The 16,987-nt window shown below is 39.6% G+C and overlaps 1 protein-coding gene across 4 annotated transcripts in view; it reads right to left on the reverse strand.

Moving 5' to 3' along the window:
- Nucleotides 1-16,987, reverse strand: part of ADGRV1 (adhesion G protein-coupled receptor V1) — a 583,497-nt gene that overhangs the window by 401,690 nt on the left and 164,820 nt on the right. For all 4 annotated transcript variants that reach the window (XM_074383772.1, XM_003920760.4, XM_074383775.1 and 1 more), the window contains exons 51-52: nucleotides 1,316-1,535; nucleotides 779-983 (exon numbers count right to left, since the gene is read on the reverse strand). In XM_074383772.1, coding sequence (XP_074239873.1) covers nucleotides 779-983; nucleotides 1,316-1,535 — 425 coding nt within the window. The remainder of the gene's footprint in view (nucleotides 1-778; nucleotides 984-1,315; nucleotides 1,536-16,987) is intronic.

Consider the following 16,987-nt stretch of genomic DNA (forward strand, 5'->3'; position numbering starts at 1 on the left):
AGTATCCAACTAACTCTGAAGCTCACCTTCTCCAAGGACATGCTCTTAGTGTGTAGACCAATTTGGATTAGGTTTTCCTTACATGAAAAATATTTCAGAGAAAGATACATGATAGCTGCAGCTATAACTCGAATTAAGAAGAATTCACTTTGCCAAAATGACTAAATGATGCAAATAACAGATATCCTTCTGCTTGCGGATAAAAAAAAAATATGAAGTCTGGGCATGGGAGTGACTAAGAATTTGCATGGTTCTCTTTCCTCAGGAAAAGACATTTACATGTGTCCAACACACATACAGTTACAATCCCCTCTCTCTCCTCTACCTTCCCCCACCCCACCTCTCAGTCTCTTCCCCTCTCCACCTAAGTAACAAAAGCATAATAGGACAGTAATATATTTGTATGTGATGTGTATAATATCACAGTTTATATTGTATTTAGAATCTTGCTCTCTGGTAATAGGGCTAACAACAGAGCCAAACTTTTAGACCAATATCAACTTGTAACATTTCAAAATTAATCCTATAAAACCAATCCAAAAATAGCCAAAAAATTAGGACAAGTTAACTCAGAGTGTCCAGTGTGTAAGACTGTAAATTGCAAGATTTCAGTAGAATTCACCCTAGAATGCAGCATAAAAGGGAGGCAGGGGAAAGGGAAGGGAGAGAGGCTAATGATACTCAAATTATGACTTGCTAAATGCTAATAACAGCTAATACACAAACACAATAAATAAAACATTTTCCATTGCAAGTGTGGGGTCTTTAGCGTCATTACCTGAGCAAATGCAACAATTCCATAGGCGTCATCATTAGACAGAATGGTTATTGTTACAGAACCATTAATACCAATCTCTGCTCCTCCTTTGGGATTTTTAAGTTGAACTTTGAAGGATTCTTCTTCTTCTGGAACTGTATCATCAAGGATATTTACTGCTATTGTAGCTTCTCTGTCACCAGGTTCAAATACCAGCTCGCCTGAACTACCATAAGAAGTATATATAAAATCAGTCAACTACAACAAATTTAGCATATATACATAGTAGACTACTCATAAAGTTACCATTACATTAACTGATATTAAAGGTTTGGATGACTCACAACATTTTGTAAATAAAATTTTAATCCAAAATATTCATGTAATACTGATTAACTTGGTAGAAAAGATATTAGAAATATGGATAATAATCGAATTTCAGGCTGGTAAATAGCTCTTACATTTTGCATATTTTTCAGTCACTAAAGACTTGGAAATGAGGTGTCATACAAAATTACGGTGAGCATAAAGGTACTTAGCATAAAATGTGGAACCTACCTAGGAATAAAGTCAGACTGGCTGGAAATGTAGACTAGTTCATATATATGTGAATGTGTTCCCACTAAAGCTATTAAATTCTTGCTTGAATTAATGGACTTTACTATAACAGAAGCCACATCATAAGCAGAAGGTACTTCCAGAACAAAAAAGAATTGATTAAGCTCCAAATTCCAGCAATAAAGAGCAGACATATCTTGGCCAATAAGAAGTATGTGGGCTGCAGGAAGGAAAGAAAAGACAACTTGAGTGAGATGTAAACTGTCACCTCCCACACTCCCCGCATTGGTTTCAAAGCAACATCTTCCAAAATCTCAAAGTTCCCTTGTGATGTCTGAGGTACCCAAGTACACTCCAATTTCGGAAATAACAGGATGTAAATAATAATCTTTTAAGTGCTTTGGAATGATCAAGCCAGCTTGATAAGGTAGCCACACCCATTTAATAAAAAAGAAATTACTGGCTGCTAAAACCCAACCTAATTTTAAACTCTTTTATGTTCATCTTAATATTTATTAGATAGCATAGGATACTTTTAAAAGTGAAACATATGTATAATCCCATCATGAAATGTTTCATTTTACTTTCTAGTTACCATTCATATGAATTCATAATTGACACAGTTATAAACAGTATAAATACAAAATAACTCTTAACAATATTACACCATATTTTTAATATCAGTTTTCTATGTTTCTACATAGTTTTCAACTCTATAATTTCAGCGCATAGATAATAATATAGAGGTATTAATATATAGGTAAATATATTTAATAATTTCCCTACATTTAATATTTGTTGTATATTTAATTTTTAAATATTTTTAATAATAAATAAAAATTTAAATAGCCATATTTAATTTTTACATACTAAGTAGAGACAGAATTCTTCATGTTAATTATCTTCATTTGATAAATTCTTTAAGTTAGTTAATTAGGCCAAAGGATATAAACAAATTTATGGTTCTTGGAGTATATTCTGCCAATGAGTTTTGAAATGTTATCGGGAAACCATACTTTTGATAGTTTGAAGCAAGGCTGGGTGCGGTAGCTCACATCTGTAATCCTAGCACTTTGGGAGGCCTAAGTGGGAAGATGGCTTGAGCCCAGGAGTTTGAGACCTGGCAACATAGAGGGAGCCTGTCTCTACAAAAAATTAAAAATTAGCCAGGCATGGTGGCAAGCACATGTGGTCCCAGCTGCTTGGGAGGCTGAGGTGGCAGAAATGTTTGTACCCAGGAGGTTAAGCTTGCAATGACCCATGATCATGCCACTGTACTCTACCCTAGGCAATAGGCTGAGACCTTGTCCATATCTATCTATCTAAACATACCTATATATCTATATGTATGTGTATATATATATATATATATATATATATATATATATATATATGTATGTATTTCAGTTAATAGGGTTGCTCCTAAAAAAGAAGTAAAAAATAGCTATAAGGACATAGTTACATCTACTCAAGTTAGGAAGGAAGGGGCTTACTATGTTATATGTAATACTAAATAATTTCCAGACTTAAATAAAACTGGGAGAAATGAGAAACCATAGAAAAACATGCACAAATCCCACTACTTAGATAAACACATTGGAACATAAAGATATCAAATGAGACTGATTAGATATTAAGATATTACCAAGAATAAGAAAGCATGAGCCTCTTCTACAATTTCAGCCGATAGGTTACAATGGGAAGCCCTGTATCCTTACTCACACATATCAAGAACTATTGATCATGTTTACTTACAGTAATAGATTTAAGTACTATCACACTTCAGCAAATGTTGCATAAAAGTTAAGACAGTCAAAAAAAGGGTTATCAATAAACTTGTATTTTAAATGGCCATATATTTTTCATAAGCTTTATAAAACTGGAGACAGTAAAGAACAAATTCAGGGGGATCTTAACATCCCTCATGTTAAGGGTTAAATGAGCTGATTCAATAGTCTCAACCAAGATAATCTCTGCCTGTAGTAAGATAACCTCTGCTTATGAACTTCCAATGTGTATCAGCAATCCAAGAACCTCCTGTAAGCTCCATAATCAGTAGTGCTTACTCTGCATGTGAATGGCAAATTTAACAACTAAACTCATTTTCCCTACCCCCAAAAGCCTGGTCCCACCTAAGAAATCACCACCATAATAGTTAAAACACTACCATTCACCCACCAGTTGTTGCAGAAATTAGGGCGCATCTTTGACAAACTCTTTCTTGCCTACCTCCATATCTAATCTATCACCAATCCCCATGGATTTTACTTGTGAGACATCGCCTCAATCAATCTACTTCTCTAACCTGCCTCACCTACCACTTTCCAAGCTTCATCATTCAACATCTCTAAAAAATGAGCCTTCAGCTCTTTCTCAGACATCTTCTAATATTTAAGTTTTTCTTCCATGGCAGACACACACACACACACACACACACACACACACACACACACACTCTCTCTCTCTCCCCTTCTCTCTCTCTCTCTCTCTCTCTCTCTCCCTCTCTCTCTCTCCCTTTCTCTCTCTCTCTCTCTCTCTCTCTCTCTCTCTCCCTCCCTTTCTCTCTCTCTCTCTCTCTCTCTCTCTCCCTGCCCACCTCTCTATTTCCACCTCCCCACCACCTCCTCAAGCAAGGTATCCCAATACTCTTAGGATAAAGACCATAATCCTTTAAGTCCCTATCTGATTATATCTTCAGTTAAACCCAGTATCACTGTTCCCTGTCGGTATTTGGGCCACACTGGTCTCTTTCCAGTTCTTCCCTAAAAGCACAGGCTCACCACTACCAGCACCTGACCTATCTGCACATGCTATTCCCTTTGCCTAGATCCTGCCCCATCATCAACTCTGCCTCTTCAACTCCTACTCAACATATAATTCTCAGTTAAATGATTCTTCCTTAAGTAAGCTTTCTGGGTACCTCTCAGACCAGGGCAAGTCCTCTCATTCTGTAGTATGAAAGTATTCTATTCTTTCATAGCAGTTATCCATTTATAACTAGAAACTTATTTGTATGATTATACATAATGTCTCTCTTCCCTGCTACATATTGAACTTCTTCAGGGCAGGGTCCATATGTAGTTTTGCTTTTCCCATGGTCTACCAATGTGCTCAGCACATAATTGGCACTTTAAAATATCTATTAACTACTAAAGGAGAGAAGGATAAAAGGGAAGATAAGTTTATATGTCCTTGTAGTCTTTGTTATATTCATCTTCTTCTTCCATTTAAAGAATTCAGTCACCACCCAATAATCTCTGTCAAGTCATTAACCAGAATAAATATGTGATCCTCACAGTTATGGCTCCAATCTAATACTTTTAATAAAATATTTGACACATTCAAAATAAGAAAGCCCTTGAACATTATTTAATGCATAATTTCAGCTTTCAGGAGATCTATAATAAGCCATTCTAAATAATTACCTACAATCTTTTCATACTTCCTACAGCCTCAAGTCACAGAAACAAAAGAAATAAAGAGACCTCATAATGGGTCCTTTAACAAGCCTCTGGCAGAATTTTTTGCAAATTCTTTTAGAAAGTATGCCTATTATATATTTTTTAAATCTTTAAAGAGAATTCTATAACTTTAATTAATGGCCCATTCAGGCAGCACTCATCATCCTTAAAAACATTCATTAGGCAACTATTTTGAATAATAATAAGTGACTCAGGAGATACAGTTAGTCCACTTGAATACTTGAGGAATAAGAAAAGTGAACACAATAAAGGCAAAAAACTAAAGGACAAGTAGACAAAAACTAAACGAATATATGATTAAAGATACATCATTTACTTGATGAATCACTTGTTGAATGAATAAGAAAATCACTCAAGTTATGTATCTTAGGATAATAACAGATTCATGAGTACACAGTGTTGGCAATGTAAAGAGAAGTTATTTAAGAAAGAATGAGCACAAAAGAGAGAGGCAGAGGACCCTGGTGGCAAAGTAAAGACAGTGTGGAGGCTGGGAAGTGACATCACAGTCCAGGTAGGAGGTGGCTGGGGCTTGGGAGAATGAGGTGTGGGCGTTCCACAGGGCTGAGGAGGAGAGAGTAGAAAATACAGAAACAAAGTACAATGTGAGAAACAATCTATAAAAAAAAAAAATGAGAGGTTAAATAGAATGACATCGGCAAGATGGTGGAATAGGAATTCTCTGGCTCCACCGTCTTCTAAAGAAATCCAATTTGCAACTATTCACAGACAAGAATGCCTTGATGAATATCCCAGTACATGGGAGTGAGGCTGAGACAATCCCTTAGACCACAGACTAAGAACAGCTACACTTGAAGGGTAAGAGGGGGAGTTTCTCTTTGAGTGTGTTACTCCTCCCCCAAGTCAGCACAGTTCAGCACACAGAGATTCCCAGGAACTGTTGGTTTTTACAGAGAGAAGAGAGAGTTGAGTTGGAGGCAGACATTCAGTTTCCATGACATTCTGGACCTATTCACAGGCGACACTCTCTTGTCTTGCTCCACTGGAAACACTAGCAGTATAAACAGGGCTAGACCACCTGAGGCCAGTTAGAAACAATGAACAGGGGTAGGGCTCACACTGATGGACATGCAGATCTTGACAGTGGCTCTGCTCTGTTGCCAGTGGAGGCACGCCACCTGAAAGGATACCTAACAGCACTGCCCTGCATGAGGCACAGTTGACAGGCCTCCCAGGCTCAAATCCTAGCCAGCTTCCACATCCAGCCTTCCTACTGTCCATAAAACTTCCTCCAGCCTAGAGAGAGCAGCATGTTGATACTTAGCTGCTGAGGGACCATCTAGCTTTGCACAAGCCCAGTGATTGAGCTGCAACCCAACCAAGCCCTAGTGCATTCCTTAGTCCTTTCTTAGGCCAGAAGGCAGGGGTACATTGGTGATTACTCACAGAAGCGGTATGTGACCCCACCTAGATGCAGTTACAGAACTATGACTTAGCCAAGCCCTGGTGATCTTCACTCCCACTTCCAGGCCAAGAGGCAAGGGCAGGTCAGCATTATCCACAAAATGTCATTGTTCTCTGACCCTTCCCAGACCCACTGATCATCCAAAGAGAGTATCTGATCCCACTCAGACCCAGCTGCAGAGCTGTTACTTAGCCAAGCCTCAGTACTTTCCTTAACTCCGCTCCAAGCTAGACATTAGAAGCAGGTCAGTGATTATCTGAATCTAGCCCTGCCCAGATTCAGCTACTGAGCATCAATCCAACCAAACCTTGGGACTCTCCTTAAGCCCTTGCCAGGCCAGGAGTCAAGAGCATGTACATGAATGTCTTCTGAGGAGAGCATCTGACCCTGCTCAACTCCAGCAGCTATACAGCTACTGTACCAAGCCTCAGGGCTCTGCTTAAGGTTACTCTAATATGGGAGGCAAGCCCATGACCATACATATCTGTGTGGCATAGCCTGTGGCCCTGCCTACCCTAAGTATTTAAGTAGCAATCTAGACTCCTCACCAAGCCTCCAAGCCAAGTGGATGGCCCTGCCCAGATACACATCCCAAACGACAGTACTGGCCAGCCAGGGAAGACAATCTGCAACACTGTCTGATCAGAGGCAATTACAAAGCCCAGCCAACAGCTCTGCCTTACTGAAGACCCCGAACACCTATCTCACTGGATTTCAGAGCAAAGCCAGCACTTCATTTGATCCCAGGTCACAGGTAACAGCCCAGCCCAAGTACAGAACATGATGACAAAGTCTACTTGTTTGGGTTCACTATCAGCTAACCCAACCAGAATCCCAAGCTTGACTAGTGAAGTTCTACCATCACCAAAGAACACTAGAAAAGCCTGAAAAGGGTGGCTGTTTCCTCACATGTGCATACACCAACACAAAGATTCTTTAATAATCAGGGAAACATGACACCACCAAAAAAACTAATAAAGTTCCAATAATGGATCTTAAAGAAATGGAGATCTATAAATGAATGATAAAAAATTCAGAATAATTTTCTTAAAAAAGTTCAGGGAACTCCAGTTTCTGCCCGATTCTAGTTCCACATCTCTAATCACCCACATGTTTCTATGTCATCTCAAACTAAAGACACCTATAAATACATTCATCACATTTCCCACTACACACATTTTCTCTGTCTCTTTTCTTAATTTAATACCATTCTCCTCCCAATTGTCACGCTATAATAACTTTTGCTCCCCACATTTGAACAGACATCAAGCACTGTTGAATCATTTCTAACTTCTTTTTCCCACAAGGATTTTCATTTCTAATTTATCTTTCCCACAGGAATCTTCATTCCTATTCTCACCCCAGCTAAGAGCCCTCCTCAACTCTTGCCCAGGCAGTTGCAAGTTACTTCATCTGGCATATTCTATATACCAAAGCTATGAGGAGTTATAAAACATGTCTTTGATCATCATTTGCTGTTGAAAAGCCTTCAAGGATTTCTCTATCTCACTACTGCTGAGTGTGATCCATGGATTCCTAAGAGATGTTGAGACCCTTTTAGAGGATTTCTGAGGTCAAAATTATTTTCCTAATGATACAAAAATAATGCTGTTTGCATAACAATGCTGTTTTTCTATTTCACTCTCATTCTTTTATGAGTGTATAGAACTTAGCAGAGGATAAATGGTTGATAATACTTCAGTAGACTAAATTCAGATGCAGAATGAGAACCCAGACTCAGACAAGTACTCAGACAAGTACTTCCACTCATATGTGGAATCTGAAATGACAACAACAAAAAAGATTGTAGAATTATGCTTGCTTGGGGCCAGAGTGTGGGAAAAATAAGGGATTTTTGTCAGAATACAAACTTTCAGTTATAAGACGGGTAATTTCTGTAGTTCTAATATACAGCATAATAACTGTAGCTAACAATAATGTCTTGTGTACTTGAAATTTGCTAAGAGACTAGATCGTAAGTGTTTTCATCAAAAACAGGTAAATATGTGAGGTTATGATGGGTTAATTAGCTCAACTGAGGAAATACATATCACAACATATACATATATCAAAACATCACACTGTACATCTTAAATATATGCAATGTTTGTCAATCAAGCCTTAATAAAGTTGGAAAAAAAGTTAATTAAGAGAGTCAGTTGGGCACAGTGTCTCACACCTGTAATCTCAGCACTTTGAGGCAATAGAATCTCTTGAAGCCAGGAGCTCAAGACCAGCCTGCTCAACATAAAGAAACTTCACTTTTATTTAAAAAAATGCTCTTAATTATGTGGGCATGATGGACCATGCCTGTAGTCCTAGCTACTCAGGAGGCTGAGATGAGAGTATGGCTTGAACTCATGTGTTCACGGTTGCAGTAAGTTATGATTACTCCACATTACAGCCTGGAAAATGAGCAAAATACTGTCTCTTTAAAAAATTATTTAAATACATAAATAAAAAGTAAAATCTACATACCATATATTAAACCAGCCATTAAAGAGATTTTCAAAAATTAAAATAAAACCAATGCCACTCTTCTCATAAAGGTGGTTTAGGAAAATTTTTTAATACCATGTTATATTTACACATAATGAGTATACTGCTGTCATTTTAAATAAATGACTTTAAAATTTCTCAGTTTGAATCTCTAATACAATAAATATGAATCAATCCTAAGACCAAAATGTGTGAAACCTGCTGGATGATTTGAGGCACAGGCACACCTTGGGCCTGCCATTCCAGGCCATCTTCTCTAGATTCCAGTGTTGTATCACCAACCTCAGCACCACAACATTCTGGTCAAATCCTCTGTCCCTAGCACTTTCATCTACCAATGGTGCCCTCAATGCAATAAATGCTTCTGCCTTTCTCCTTTGCTCATACCTTTCCCTCTGCCCAAAATATTTCTTGCCAATCCACCCAGACATAGCTCAAGCTCTCTCTTGTCTCTCTTACCCACTCCAATTCTGTCCCTCACCAAGCAAACGGTACTGGTCGTTGATACGGTTGTCTCTGTGTCCCAACCCAAATCTCATGTCAAAGTGTAATTCCCAACATTGGGGGAGGAACCTGGTGATAGGTGATTGGATCATGGAGGCAGATTTCCCCTCTTGCTGTTCTTGTGATAGTAAGGGAGTTCTCCCAAGATCTAGTTGTTTAAAAGTATGCAGCACTTCCCCCTTCACTCTCTTTTTCACTCCACCATGTAAAGAAGGTGCTTGCTTCCTCTTCACCCTTCTGCCATGATCATAAGCTCCCTGAGGCCTCCCAAAACATGCTTTCTGTACATACTGTGGACCTGTGAATCAATTAAACCTTTTTTCTTCATAAATTATCCAGTTCCAGACAGTTTTTTTAAAGCAGTGTGAGAATGGGCTAATGCAGTCCTATACCTTAATTAGTATCTTAATCTTTTTTCTTTCCAACCATACATTCAGCCTTTTAAGTAGAATTCCTCAGAGCATTGCAACACTGACTTACAGTATCAAATGAAGAACTGTGTGCCATTTAATTCATACAGAATTGCTGTATCTCATTTTAAAAGCAGGACTGTGAGGGATCCAAGATGGCTGAATAGCAACAGCTCTGGATTACAGTTCCCAGCGAAAACGCAGAGGGTGAGTGATTACCCATTTCCAAATGAATTTTTACCACCCACAGACAAAGAGATTCCTGGTCAGAAAAGTGCCATGAGCCCCAGCTGGCTGTTTCAGCTGAGGCAGCGGGTCTCTGCACAAGAACTCACACAAATCCAGGAGCCTTTTCAATTGGCTACTGGAATGCCTGGGAGACAGTCACCAGTGCAACTGAAAAAAAGGGCACTGTAACAGGGAGCTAGGCCAGGAGATTCCCAGGTAGAAAAGTGACACAAGCCACCAGCATGGCTTTTTCAGCCAGTGGAGTGGGTCTCTGCACAAAAACTCACAGAAATCCAGGCACCTTTTCAACTGGTGAGTGGAACACCTGGGAAACAAAGATGCCCATGCAACTGAAAAAAAAAGGGGACTGAAATGGAACCAGGTGATCTGGCTCAGCCAGTCCAACCCCCACAAAACCCAACAATCTGCAACACTCTGGATTGAGAGTTTCACAGCAAACACAGCTGGACCCGGGATGGTCCAGCTCTGTGGGGGAAGGGCATCCGCCATTACTGAGGCAGTCCACCACTACCAAGGCAGTCTACCATTACCGAGGCAGTCCGCCATTACCGAGGCAGCCCACCATTACCCAAGCAGCCCGCCATTACGGAGGCAGCCTTCCATTACCAAGGCAGTCCGCCATTACAGAGACAGTCTGCCACTACAGAGGGAGACCACCATTACTGAGGCAGTTCTAACTATACCCCTATAAACAAAACCACAAGGAAGTTCACACAGCAGCTGAGCAGAGCCCACGGCAGCTCAGCAATGCCTCTGCTGGCAGACTGTAACTAGGCTACCTCTTCACTGGGCAGGGCATCTCTGAAGAAAAGCAGCAGCATGACAGAAACTTATAAAAAAAAGCCCCACCTTCCCAGGACAGAGAACCTGGGGAAAAAAAGGCAGTTATGAGCTCCACTGCAGCAGACTTAAATGTACCTGCCCAGCAACTCTGAACAGAACAATGGAGCTCACAGCTCAGCACTTGAGCTTCCATAAAGGATAGACTGTCTCCTTGAGCAGCTCCCCAACCCCTGTATATACAAAGAGTAACCTCATAAAGGAGAACTCAGGCTGACATCTGGTGGGTATCCTTCTGGTACAAAGATAGTAGAAGAAGAAACTGGCAGCAACCCTTACTGTTCTGCAGCCGCCGCAGGTGATCCCCAGGCAGGCAGGGTCTGGAGTGGACCTCCAGCAGTCCTACAGCATGGGGGCATGAGTGTTAGAAGAAAAACTAGGCCGGGCGCAGTGGCTCAAGCCTGTAATCCCAGCACTTTGGGAGGCCGAGGCGGGTGGATCACAAGGTCGAGAGATCGAGACCAACCTGGTCAACATGGTGAAACCCCGTCTCTACTAAAAATACAAAAATTAGCTGGGCATGGTGGCGCATGCCTATAATCCCAGCTACTCAGGAGGCTGAGGCAGGAGAATTGCCTGAACCCAGGAGGCGGAGGTTGCGGTGAGCCGAGATCGCGCCATTGCACTCCAGCCTGGGTAACAAGAGCGAAACTCCATCTCAAAAAAAAAAAAAAAAAGAATGAAAACTAAGAAACAGAAAGAAATAACTTCATCATCAAGAAACAGGACATCCATTCAGAGACTCCATCTGAAAGTCAACAGCTACAAAGACCACAAGGAGATAAATGCACAAAGATGGGAAGAAACCAGCATAAAAAGGATGAAAACACCCAAAACCAGAACTCCTCTCCTCCTCCAAGGGATCAGAACTCCTCACCAGCAAGAAAACAAGATTGGATGGAAAATGAGTCTGATGAATTAGTAGAATCAGGCTTCAGAAGGTGGGTAAGAAGAAATTTCTCTGAGCTAAAAGAACCTGTTCTAACCCAATGCAAAGAAACTAAAAACCTTGAAAAAAGGTTTGAGGAAAAGCTAATGAGAATAAACAGCTTAGAGAGGAATATAAGTAAATTGATGGAGCTGAAAAACACAAAACAAGAACTTTGCAAAGCATACGCAAATTTCAACAGCTGAATCAATGAAGCAGAAGAGAGGATATCAGAGACTGAAGATCAACTCAATGAAATAAAATGAGAAGACAAGATTAGAGAAAAAAGAATAAAAAGAAACAAACAAAGCCTCCAAGAAATATGGGATTATGTGAAAAGACCTAATCTACATTTGATAGTTATACCTGAATGTGATGGAGAGAATGAATCCAAGCTGGAAAACACTCTTCAGGATATGATCCAGGAAAACTTTCCAACCTAGCAAGACAGGCCAATATTCAAGTCCAGAAAATACAGAGAACACCACAAAGATATTGCTCAAGAAGAGCAATGCCAAGACACATAATTGTCAGATTCACCAGGGTTGAAATGAAGAGAAAAGTGCTAAGGATAGACAGAGAGAAAGGTCGAGTTACCCACAAAGGGAAGCCCATCAGACTCACAGCTGATCTCTCAGCAGAAACCCTACAAGCCAGAAGAGAGTCGGGACCAATATTCAACATCCTTAAAAAAAAAGAACTTTCAATCTAGAATTTCATATCCAGCAAAACTAAGCTTCATAAGTGAAGGAGAAATAAAATCCTTTATGAACAAGCAATTGCTCAGAGATTTCATCACCACCAGGCCTGCCTTACAAGAGCTCCTGAAAGAAGCACTAATCATACAAAGGAACAACCAGTACCAGCCACTCCAAAAACATACCAAATGGTAAAGAGCATCAACACAATGAAGAAACTGCATCAATTAATAGGCAAAACAACCAGCTAGCATCAAAATTGCAGGATCAAATTCACACGTAAGAATATTAACCTTAAATGTAAATGGGCTAAATGCCCCAATCAAAAGACACAGATTGGCAAATTGGGTAAAAAGTCAAAACCCGTCAGTGTACTATATCCAGGAAACCCATCTCACATGCAAGGATACACATAGGCTCAAAATAAAGGGATGGAGAAAGATTTACCAAGCAAATGGAGAGCAAAAAAAAAAGCAGGTGTTGCAATTCTAGTCTCAGATAAAACAGACTTTAAACCAAAAAAGATCAAAAGAGACGAAGAAGAACATTACATAATGGTAAAAGGATCAATGAATCAAGAAGAGCTAACGATCTTAAATATATACATACCCAATACAGGAGAACCCAGATACATAAAACAAATTCTTAATCACTTACAAAGAGACTTAGACTCCCACACAATAACAATGGGAGAATTTTAACACTCCACTGTCAATATTAGACAGATCAACAAGACAGAAAATTAACAAGAATATCCAGGACTTGAACTCAAGTCTGGACCAAGCAAACTTAATAGACATTTACAGAACTCTCCACCCTAAATCCACAGAATATACATTCTTCTGAGCACCACACCATACCTACTCTAAAATTGACCACATAATTGGAAGTAAATCACTCCTCAGCAAATGCAAAAGAATGGAAATCATAACAAAAAGTCTCTCAGACCACAGTGCAATCAAGTTAGAACTCAGAACTCAGAAACTAACTCAGAACTGCACAACTTCATGGAAACTGAACAACATGGCTCTTGATTGGATAAACAATGAAATGAAGGCAGAGATAAAGATGTTCTTCGAAACCAATGAGAACAAAGACACAACGTACCAGAATCTCTGGAACACATTTAAAGCAGTGTCTCAAGGAAAATTTAAAGCAATAAATGCCCACCAGAGAAGCAAGGAAAGATCTAATATTGACCTATCCTCAAAATTAAAAGAGCTAGAGGAGAAAGATTTTTTTAAAAACTCAAAAACTAGCAGAAGACAAGAAATAACTAAGATCAGAGCAAAACTGAAGGAGATAGAGACACAAAAAACCCTTCAAAAATCAATAAATCCAGGAGCTGGTTTTTTAAAAAGATCAACAAAATAGACAAACCACTAGCCATATTAATAAAAAAGAAAAGGGAGAATAATCAAATAGATGCAATAAAAAACAATAAAGGGGCTATCACCACAGATTCCACAGAAATACAAACACCATCAGAGATTACTACAAACAACTCTATGCACAAAAACCAGTAAACCTGGAAGAAATCGATAAATTCCTGGACACCTGCATCCTCCCAAGCTTAAACCAGGAAGAAGTCGAAACCCAGAATAGACCAATAACAAGGGCTGAAGTTGAGGCAACAATTAATAGCCTACCAACCAAAAAAAGCCCAGGTCCAGATGGATTCACAGCCGAATTCTACCAGACACACAAAGAGGAGCTGGTACCACTCCTTCTGAAACTATTCCAAACAAAACAAAAAGAGGGAATCCTTCCCAAATCATTTTATGAGACCAACATCATCCTGATACCAAAACCTGGCAGAGACTCAACAAGAAAAGAAAACTGCAGGCCAATATCCATGATGAACATAGATGCAAAAATCTTCAATGAAATACTGGCAAAACGGATTGCAACAGCCTATCAAAAAGCTTATCCATCATGATCAAGTAGGCTTCATCACAGGGATGTAAGGCTGATTCAACACATGCAAGTCTATAAATGTAATTCACCACATAAATAGAACCTAAGACAAAAACCAAATGATTATCTCAATAGATGCAGAGAAGGCTTTGACAAAATTCAACAGCCCTTTATGCTAAAAACTCTAAATAAAGTAGGTATTACAGAACATATCTCAAAATAAAAAAAGCCATTTACGACAAACCCACAGCCAATATCATACTAAATGTGCAAAAACTGGAAGCATTCCCTTTGAAATCTGACACTAGACAAGGATGCCCTCTCACCACTCCTATTCAATATAGTATTGAAAGTTCTACCCAGAGCAATAAGATAAGAAAAAGAAATAAAGAGCATTCTATTAGGAAAGGAAGAAGTCGAATTGTCCCTATTTGCACATGATTGTATATTTAGAAGACCTCATTGTCTCAGCCCAAAATCTCCTGAAACTGGCAACTTCAGCAATGTCTCGGGATACAAAATCAATGTGCAAAAATCACAAGCATTCCTATACACCAATAACAGACTTAAAGAGAGCCAAATCAAGAACGACTGCCATTCACAATTGCTACAAAGAGAATAAAACACCTAGGAACACAACTAACAAAGGACATAAAGGACCTCTTCAAGGAGAACTACAAAGCATTGCTCAATGAAATAAGAGAGGACACAAACAGATGGAAAAATATTCCATGCTCATGGTTAGGAAGAATCAGTATCATGAAAATGGCCATACTGCCCAAAGTAATTTATAGATTCAATGCTATCCACATCAGGCTACCAATAACCACATTCACAGATCCAGAAAAGCCACCTTAAACTTCATATGGAACAAGAGCCCGCATAGCCAAGTCAACTCCAAGCAAAAAGAAGAAAGTTGGAGACATCACGTTACCTGACATCAAACTATACTACAAGGCTACAGTAATGAAAACAGCATGGTACTGGTACCAAAACAGAGATAATAGACCAACAGAAGAGAACAGAGGCCTCAGAGGAAATGCCACACATGTACAACCATCTAATCTTTGACAAACCTCACAAAAAACAAGAAATGGGGAAAGGATTCCCTGTTTAATAAACGATGTGGGAAAAACTGGCTAGCCATGTGCAGAAATCAAAAACTGTACCCCTTCCTGACACCTTACACTAAAATTAACTCCAGATGGATTAAAGACTTAAACATAAGACCTAACGCCATAAAAACTCTAGAAGAAAACCTCGACAAAACCATTCAGGACATAGGTATAGACAAGAACTTCATGACTAAAACACCAAAAGCAATGGCAACAAAAGCCAAAATGGACAAATAGGATCTAATTGAACCTGAGAGTTTCTGCACAGCAAAAGAAACAATCATAGAGTGAACTGGCAACCAACAGAATGGAAAAAATTTTTGCAATCTACCTACCTGACAAAGGGCTAATATACAGAATCTACAAAGAACTAAAACAGATTTACAAGAAAAAAACAAACAAGTCCATTCAAAAGTGGGCAAAGGATATGAACAAAAGCTTTTCAAAAGAAGACATACATGAGGCCAACAAACATGAAAAAATGCTCATCATCACTGGTCATTAGAGAAATGCAAATCAAAACTACATTGAGATACCATCTCACACCAGTTAGAATGGCAATCATCAAAAAATCTGGGCCGGGCGCGGTGGTTCAAGCCTGTAATCCCAGCACTTTGGGAGGCCGAGGCGGGTGGATCACAAGGTCGAGAGATCGAGACCATCCTGGTCAACATGGTGAAACCCCGTCTCTACTAAAAATACAAAAAACTAGCTGGGCATGGTGGCGCGTGCCTGTAATCCCAGCTACTCAGGAGGCTGAGGCAGGAGAATTGCCTGAGCCCAGGAGGCGGAGGTTGCGGTGAGCCGAGATCGTGCCATTGCACTCCAGCCTGGAAAGAGCGAAACTCCACCTCAAAAAAAAAAAAAAAAAAAAAAAATCTGGAGACAACAGATGCTGGAGAGGATGTGGAGAAATAGGAACACTTTTACACTGTTGGTTGGAGTGTAAACTACTTCAAACATTGTGGAAGATAGCGTGGCGATTCCTCAAGGATGTAGAACTAGAAATTTCATTCGACCCTGCAATCCCATTACTGGGTACATACCCAAAGGATTATAAAACATTCTATTAGAAGGACATATGCACACAAATGTTCACTGCAGCACTGTTTACATTAGCAAAGACTTGGAACCAACTCAAATGCCCATCAATAACAGACTGGACAGGGATAATGTGGCACAGATACAGCATGGAATGCTATGTAGCCATAAAAAATGATGACATGGATGAACTTAGAAACCATCATTCTCAGCAAACTGACACAAGAACAGAAAATCAAACTCCGCATGTTCTCACTCACAGGCAGTGGTTGTACAATGAGAAAGCATGGACACAGGAAAGGGAGCATCACACACTGAGGTCTGTTGGGGGGAAATAGGGGAGCGACAGCTGGGGGTGGGGAGTTGGGGAGGGAGAACACGAGAAGAAATGCCAGATACAGCTGATGGAGAGGAAGGCAGCAAACCACATTGACATGTATGTACCTATGCAACAATCCTGCATGTCCTTCACATGTACCTCAAAACCTAAAACACAATAAAATATTTTTTTATAAAAAAGCAGGACTGTGATTCATCCAGAGTCACCTATAGAGCCACTCAGG

This window comes from Saimiri boliviensis, chromosome 1, assembly GCF_048565385.1.
Source record: "Saimiri boliviensis isolate mSaiBol1 chromosome 1, mSaiBol1.pri, whole genome shotgun sequence".
Classification (NCBI taxonomy): Eukaryota; Metazoa; Chordata; class Mammalia; order Primates; family Cebidae; genus Saimiri; species Saimiri boliviensis.